Below are 9,273 nucleotides of genomic sequence, written 5' to 3' on the forward strand. Positions count from 1 at the left end.
AAAAACAGTGCATAAGCTCTAAAAAAGGACATTGTACGCGTTACATGTACTTAACATTATGGAAAACTTTTTAAATTTATGATAAAATACTTTTTATAGTTATAATTATCGATTCAAATTATTCATTAAATAGCATTCCATATTCGTAAGAACCTACTTACGATGCATATGAATTTCATCACAGATAGTAATTTAACTAACGTGACTGCATATATCTAGCTCGTCATTCACACGCCATCAATATCGATACTTGACTGACAGCACTAATCAAGCTGAACATCCATTTACATATAACTTCGCGTTTACGTTACCCACATCAATAAATGATGTACTGAATTAAACGTTAACGCTGACGTTTACCGAAAATAAACTTATAGTCGTGGGTTGATGGGAGGAGTTGAGTTCCGAATCGAAGTGATCAGTTGTCATTTCCTAAGCGATTGCTATTGCAAATTGTACTTTAAGTCAAAGGTGTAGGGTTTAATTTATATTATAAAGGAGGATGGAAGGTAATTTCACATTAAGTGGTTATGGCAGCTTTAAAGGATTGGCAGTAATAATGGGTTTGATCGCATCAAGTTACGTTCAGAAATAACACGGTATCACTGTTTATTTTGCTATTGACGCATCGATTATATTATGAAATAAAGTAAATACTTGTTCTATGTATTGCTACGTTGAATCTATATTAATATTATTTATATGAAAGTCGTCTATCTGTTTGTCTGTTTGTTGCTCTTTCACAGTCTAACCACTCAACGGAATTAGATCAAATTTGGTACAAAGCAAACTCGAACTCTAAGGAAGGACAAAGGCTACTTTTTACTTTTATTAAAAGGGTAATGGAATTTGATTGAACGTATCAGGTATATCACTAATGGGTTTCGAATTCAAAACAATACTTCAACAGTAACAACAGATAATTCATGTAAAACAAACAACGTTATTTGTAACTCTTCGTTGGAAGTATATGATGATCACCCGACTGATTTCGATCACACTGCCAAACGGAGAATAGACAGTTGCCTACAGAACTTTCATAATTATGAAGATTATAATCTTAATGACTATCTGCTACGACCGGTTGGAGTTCAGGCGCAGGACTAAGGGCTTAATGGTTTTAAGGCTCGAGAGTGTCAATACAGTCGACTTCTAGCCTTCGGGGTGCTTCTGGGAACTTCTTGACAGATGAACTGTTTAGTGGCCCGATGTTGTATTTAAGCCGAGGACCGTGGAAACTTCAGATTTCTATGGTCGACTAACGAGATACATTCGTATAATAAATAATATGAGGTTCAATCAAAATTAAAATAATAATTCCGCAAAGCATGGTCGCTCAGACTGTCAATAGAGCCACTTTGACTTTACTCTATACTTTATTGTACACCACAAACAGAAAATAAATAAATAAAACACGGATACAGTCGAAATAAAAGAAGCGTACAATTTTGGCGATTTTATTGCTACATAGTTGAATCTCTTCCAGCTAGGAGCTAGAAGAATTTGAAAAAAGGACCGGAAATAAAATCGAATTATTCGTTCAATCAGGACCATTCCATAGAACCTTGAAACTTAATTCGAACTTAAGATCACTCAGAAAGAAACAAAAATAAAACATTTGACATTCGTGTAACGTTACCCTGTGTAAGAGTCGATAAAAAATCATAATTGGCCGCCTCGTATCAAGTCTTAACGCAAACCGAAAACGGACTCGTTTGCGTTAAGCCCATTTAAAAACGTCAACCGAGTTTATTACCATTCAAGTCGCATGTAAGCTTAATAGGTTTTGATGTTCATAAAGATTTTGATTGCCTGTTTGTTTTTTTGTATGTATTGAAAATTCGTTTTGTGCGGTTCGCCTTATATTTTCGTTTTATTGAACATAATTACGGGGTACCTGTTATTATCATATCATAATCTTTTGTTGAAAAAAAAACCGCCTCATTTTTATTTTGCGTCAATCTTTGACGATGGTTTAATATGATGTATGGTTATTTAGGCTATAATATATTATTCTGGTGATTTAATAGCGCATTCATTAATTTTTATATGAAATATGGATCCAACCTTCCTTCTTGTAATGATGTTTACTTTATATGACCATAATTTTTTTCCTTAATAATAAAACTGTATTTATAATAATACAAGCAAGTGATTGCTCAAAAATTCCTACTTCTATATTTTCTGTTCTCTTACGCTGAATGTTTTGAGCTCTGACTATGCTGTTGCACACGTTGCGGATTTGTCGAACATGTAACAGAATTGAATCAAGTTTTCCTTCAGCGCTGAGTATTAAATGCTTTAGCGCTTTTAGCGCTTGAGCAGATTTGGTCTACGATTTCCAATCAAGTATTGGGTATCTACTATCACGGAAAAGATGATTTTAATTTTTTACATTACATCAACAGCCAGTAAATTTCCCACTGCTGGGCTAAGGCCTCTCCCTTTGCGGAGAAGGTTTGGTGCATACTCCACCACGCTGCTAAAATGCGGGTTGCTAGAATACACATGTGGCAGAATTTCGTTGAAATTAGACACATGCAGGTTTCCTCACGATGTTTCCTTCACCGCCGAGCACGAGATGAATTATAAACACAAATTAAGCACATGACAAATCAGTGATGCCTGCCTGGGTTTGAACCCGAAATCATCGGTTAAGTCGTACATGTTCTAACCACTGGGCTATCTCGGCTCATTTTATTTCATTTTATTTTTAATTTTGTTTAATTAAAGCATAAACCTATGTATGTATTAACTTTATGTGCCATTACCGTTGCTAGTAGTAGTTAGTAGTAGTATTTTTATAGAGATGAGATAAGAACAAGTTTATTTCGCATTTTTCAACAAAATATTAATCATTTATGTTCGCCTACGTGGAACTTGTTTTTTTTTTCTGAAATTTTATGTTAGAGGAGCAAATGGGCTCATGATAAGAACTTACATTTTGTTATTTCAATAAATAGTATATGTTCGACATAGTTTATCCAATCTTGCATACTGATAGCGTAAGCTGATTTTTTGCACGTAGAAGATCGGTTATGGTCTTATTTTGAAGAGCTCCAGCTGTAGATATGCAGAAAAGAGGTTTCTTGATTGTAAATTGTTACGATTTAACAAATATTTATTAGAGAGCGGATAAAAGTTACTGGCTGGGTAGAGGGCGGTGCTATGGCTGTATAAGAAAAACAAATGTAAATCGTGTGAACAGACGTCCGTTTACAATGAAATTAAATCAAAACAAAACCTGCCATAGGTTTCAAAATTCCTAAAAATCTGTTGAATAAACACGATGTTTAGCGGGCGAGTTGTTGAAACATTGATATTCATTATTATTGCCGTGAAGTTTTCTGGCATAATGTTATCAACATACTAACTATAGCGTTACTTATATCGGACAATTGTTAAAAAGAGGCATACGCTTGCTGCTTTTAATAAAATATAACTCATTTCTTACACATGCTCTATTAATTTTCCTTATGAACTATATCGGTTGATGGGCAGTGTTATTCCGTTTGAACTCACTCATATCTCACCCGAGAAATATTGAAATCCGGTATTGATTGAATATTAATGCGTTTATATTATATAAGGTTTTCATTTTACATATTTTGTCATTGTCGTTTTTCACTTCGAAACAGTTTAAGATAGTGTTCAGCGGTGAGTTTCGAGTCTGTTTTTAAATAGTTGTGTTGTCAAAGTCCAGTTAATCGACTGTTTAAATTTGTTTACTACGGTCGTTTATTTTATTTTCACGTCTCAGTATGTGTCGGTCATGCAACCATGTTTTTAAACAAGTTCCACCTGACCGATTGAGGTGAAATTTTGCACACTCTTTTGGTGCTGCTGGCAACACAATCTAGTATACTAAAAATTATATTTTTTTTAAACTTGTACTTTGTCAATTATTATGGTTTTTTTTGGCTGTATATTTTGTGCATTAGTCTATCTTCTAAGATATGCTGCCACTACTTTACTTTTATGTATATCATTATATATATTCAAAATAAATTATCTGTAAATACAAATATATTTAAAAAACTATGTATATATATTGAGAAAGTATAAATTAGTTAATTTTTTTATCACTCGTGACAAATATTTGTATGAGCCGTACAGTTATTCTAGAATCTGAGCTAACTTTTTCTAGTGTCAATGCACACAAAAAATGTAACGGGTTTTGGTTTTTATGTGAAATATTTATCGAAAATATATATCGCGATAATGAGATACGGAGTGGTGGGGTCAAATCTACTAACATATAACGGTTACAATACGTTCCAGACACTATTCCAACTACGACCTCCTCACAAACCTTAACTTAATCGTGACTGAGGGACAATTCTACTTATTTATATCGGTTACGATACTGCAACTGGACTGTTTTAGTACAAAAGGGAAACTACTGAATTGCTACGATTACATTTCGATTCGATTGATATAAAGTTATAATTTGTTAGTAGAATGACCCCCTGTTTGTAATTCACTGGGTCAATATATTTGCATCAATTATGTAAATACAAAACGAGGTGCAAAAATTGAATAAGGAAACAGTTGGAAAAACGTATATATCTTATGTTATATTATAAAGACAAATCTAAGCGGACATATTTATATTAACAGATTAAAAGTTTCTATGTGATTTCAAAGCCATATAAAAAACCAAAATGGCGACAGAATAACGTGCGTGGAAATCAAACAGATTGGCTTTCTAGGTTTTTTTTTACTGATTTTGTAAAACCTTCCTAAAATCACCACTGGCTATAAGTTGCTTTAATAACTGGGTCATGCATCGTTCAGATTGGAACACTGGAAGACAAAGTATTGCTGTTTTATTGGTGTCAATGATGTGGGTGGTGGTGGGTGGTGTGGTAGGGCTTTGTGCAACTGGTCACCACCGTCCATAATAGCGTAAAAAGAGTAAAAATTGGTAGAAAAAACAGCCACGAAAGCAGCCAAACCTATTACAACCAACATACAAACTATTTAAGGTTTCTTGCAGTCTTTACCAAATAATTATCCTTAGAAATAATCAACTTACCTGACAGACAGGAGGATAATGAAGGGAACGAGAAAAAATACAAGTCTCGTTGTTATCAGGAAATTTTGTCCAGTTTTAGTCGACGCGCGTACAACTGGGCCCGCGCGACGCACGCATTCCAACATGGCTTCACATCCTAATTATTTGTTTCGATTTTATCTCCTTAAACACATATTCACTGACACTTTTTAGTCGAGATCTTTTTTGTTTTTAACCACTGCGCATTTAGCATTATTTTTTGTCGCTTACAAGAACACTGTTTTGGTTTATTGAGCGAATTAAAAAAGGTTTAACTGTGAAGGTTTTAATTGATTTTTTTAAAACTGATTTCGTTTTTTTTTTCTGAGAGGTAAAATATTTGTTTAAACGAGTGCTTATATCGATTGCTAATACTTTGTGGTTTGGTTTAATATTTGTACATAATTAGGTGCTTATTTAGTTGGATATTTGTATAATTAATAAATGTTAGGGAAAAACATACATACGAACACAGAATAAGATTATAATAATACAAAAAGATTTAAAATATAACTATATATTGAATATAAAATTTTTGAGTACATTTTCTTCAAACTCAATAAACCAACATTAAAAATGTAGGATTGTTTGTATTTTTAATTCATTATCGGTAACTACCATGTTTCGTTTACAGTTATACCATGTAAATCAGCAGCCTGATGGAATATGTTATTTCTTCTTCTTAAAAGAAGAGAAGACCATGGCCAGGTGGGGAAATATGTACGGACCAATACTTTATTTAACCATTATGTTATTTTTACACAATAAACACTTCAGTAGTACTATATAAAGAAAAATAATTTAGTCTATGTATAGAACAATTGATCTGAATTAACTTTCTTTTTATTGAACATTCTGCTCTTCGTAAGCAAAACAATTATTTCCTTGAATATTGTAACTAAACAATAAAATATAATTTCGTGTAAAGAAAAGCTTAAGCGCCACTGATGATTTGCATTCGATATCTGTGTGCGATATAAGTAGATTGAGTTATTAAGACGCATTAAGGTCTTATCTCAATGAAACGAGTTTTATGAAACCCACGCGGGCTGTAAAAAGGATGTATTATACAAGTAATGGCCATAATTATAATATTTTTTTCCTGTACAATTGTTTTGTATTATTGATAGATTTTTACCGAGGATTTTAGTATTCAACATAAACAATTTAATTATTTGATTTTTTTTTTAAATATTTTTACTGGTTTATTTTTATGGGAAAAAAGAGTAAGTAGTGAACTTCTTCCCGGTATAAATTACTTTCCGAACCGGCAATAGCTTTATATTTAATTTGTAACATGACGATTCAAAACTACTTTTATGAGCTAACTTAATAAATAATCTTTTTGATATTTTTTCGATTTTGATAGAAGATAATTGTAGTGTGTGTATTATATCCCAATCGAAGAAGGAATAAAGGTAAACAAACTGTAGATTAACGTATACCTCGCGATTTTTTATTGTATATAATTAATTTGACGAAAAAAAAAAGACCAGGGTCAGGGTGTTCCTTTACTCGAACCGGTGGTAGTGTTTAATTTGACCATAAATAAGAAAGTGTAATGCTTCTATATTGAATAAAGGAATTTGAGTTTGAGTTTGAGTTTGTTATGCCCTACCAATAATAATATTAGCTATATTGTGTACTAATAACAACAATATTATGTATAAATTCCTAATAAATATAGATATTTTTGAAAGAAACAGCTACAAACATTGTATATACGAGGAGGGAACGTAAACTAATAACAACTAGTTTCCAATTTCGCAAGGTCAAAGGCAGTTATTGAGTAATATGTATTTTTTAATAATAAAAAAATATTCCATTTAAATACTTATATCACCTTAGTTTTACTTCCAGAGTTACGATGACAGTATCGTTGACATTCAAACCGCCATTTTTTCGAAAATCCAATAATGAATGTCATAGATTAATCAAGCTCTTGACCAATGATATCGCTTCAATTCAATGTCAAACGTTGTTTATTTGGGTTCTGTTTTCTTGTGGTTAGAAGTGGTGAACAGAGAACATTTCGAAACTATCATAAAATTAATTTTTCACTTTATTTTATTAATCCAGTGATTTTACAGACGACAGAAATAGTGACTTGTAATATTGAATTCGAGGTAGTTTTAATTGGATAGTATATTATTGGTTTTAATTTAACACAACGCAAAAACTTCGGTAATTCTCTTCCAAAGGCGGTCCCTTTTACTTGACTCGCGGCATGATTGCTATTAATTTTGTTTGAAATTAAATAATATAAATACAATATTGAGTGTCAAGTATCATTTGAAATAGAAACAATGTTGTATCGAATGGCGACTGTAAAATTATTTATTATACAAACAGCAATGGTCATAAAGTAATAGTCGTGATTCTTGGTAAGGTAAGGTCTTGTAATAAATCAAAAATCGTAATGTTTTAAAACAAAAGATATTTTTACATGAAGCGATCTCGTTTCCGATAACGTTCCTCTACTTAAATATAAATGTACTACTTATTAATTTGCGTATCATAAATTCAAAAATTTCCTTTACAAATTTATTTAATTTTTTTTAGCATTAGCAGCCCGTAAATGTCCCACTGCTGGGATAAAGGCCTCATGGTTTGGAGCATATTCCACCACGCTGCTCCAATGCGGGTTGGCGGAATACACATGTGGCAGAATTTCGTTGAAATTAGACACATGCAGGTTTCCTCACGATGTTTTCCTTCACCGCCGAGCACGAGATGAATTATAAACACAAATTAAGCACATGAAATTTCAGTGGTGCCTGCCTGGGTTTGAACCCGAAATCATCGGTTAAGATGCACGCGTTCTAACCACTGGGCCATCTCGATTTATTTAATAAAATATTCATAAGAATATTAGATGAAAAAACTGTATTGTATTACACAATGTTCAAAGTAGTCAAATTGTTTAACAAATGTGTACAGTGCATTAAAATTTATGTATTTTTGCATAATATATTTATTTAAAAGATGAATAAGAGAACGTAAATCTTAAGCGAACATTACGGGTTCAAATCTGGTAAGCACTGTTTTTATATGATTATTTTGTTTTTTATAATCGTGCGCCACGGTGAAGGAAAACATCGTCGGGAAAACTATGTTTATCGAGTGAAATTCTACTTGGAACTGGACATATACGATTATGGATATGGACTATATTATACACGAATACTCTTAATAAATCCTCACCAATATTATATATTATAATTTAAGTAAAGGATGACCTCCTCTCACTTCTAGGAGAAGGCTTGGAGCGTTCCACCAAGCTCCAATGCGGGTTGGTGGATAAACATGTGGCAGAATTTCGTTGGAATTTGACACGTGTAGGTTATCTTACGATATTTTCCGCTGAGCACGTGATGAATTTATAAACGGAAATTAAGCTCATGAAAATTCAGTGGTTCTGATCTGGTATTGAACCCGCAATTATCATTTTATGTGCAAGCGTTCTAACCACCAGTAGATGGCTCAGCAGTTAGAACGCTTGCATCTTTTACAATTAAGGTTTGTTTAATATAATTTTAGACTCCAATACTATTGCACTATTCGTTTTTGTAAGCTATGACTTATGATAAAATTGTTCGACTTGCTTATTTGTATCACAAAATAATATGTCTATGTGAAGGATATTATATTAAATTTTCACTTGAAGATTACAGCACAGTAGTGTCCTAAGTGCAATATTTGCTTATTTTATTAGCGATTGTTAGCATTGAGTTGCGTGTCATGTTACGTAGGTCCGTCTGAGGCCTATGTTATAGGCATTCGTAAGATTGTTTAACCAATGAAGATAGTAGATTAAAAATTCGTACGTGTTAGTGAATATGTGTAGTCAAATAATATAATTGGTGAAGGATCGCCTACTGACTTTAGTGTCAGCTTTTTCAGTAAAATATTTTACTTGGGTAGGGCTTTGTAAGATTCCGTCTGGGTAAATTTATTTACAGACCAAAAGTGATATAAGGAGTGGTTAATGTTTCTTACAGCGCCAATGTCTACGAGCGGTGGTGACCACGTACTATTAGGTGGTACTACATTTTTAACATTAGCAGCCTGTAAATTTCCCACTGCTGGGTTCAGGTCTCCTCTCCCTTTGAGGAGAAGATTTGGAGAATATTCCACCACGCTGCTCCATTGCGGGTTGGTGGAATACATATGTGGCAGAATTTCGTTGAAATTAGACACATGCAGGTTTCGTCACG

The 9,273-nt window shown here is 32.9% G+C and overlaps 1 protein-coding gene across 4 annotated transcripts in view; it reads right to left on the bottom strand.

Moving 5' to 3' along the window:
• LOC125072824 (protein Wnt-7b-like) overlaps window positions 1-5,325 on the bottom strand; it is a 54,007-nt gene extending 48,682 nt beyond the window's left edge. For all 4 annotated transcript variants that reach the window (XM_047683530.1, XM_047683528.1, XM_047683529.1 and 1 more), the window contains exon 1: window positions 5,039-5,325. In XM_047683530.1, coding sequence (XP_047539486.1) covers window positions 5,039-5,163 — 125 coding nt within the window. In that variant the 5' untranslated portion in view covers window positions 5,164-5,325. The remainder of the gene's footprint in view (window positions 1-5,038) is intronic.
• Window positions 5,326-9,273: the final 3,948 nt, after the last annotated feature.

Source organism: Vanessa atalanta, chromosome 22 (genome assembly GCF_905147765.1).
Source record: "Vanessa atalanta chromosome 22, ilVanAtal1.2, whole genome shotgun sequence".
NCBI classification, from domain to species: domain Eukaryota; kingdom Metazoa; phylum Arthropoda; class Insecta; order Lepidoptera; family Nymphalidae; genus Vanessa; species Vanessa atalanta.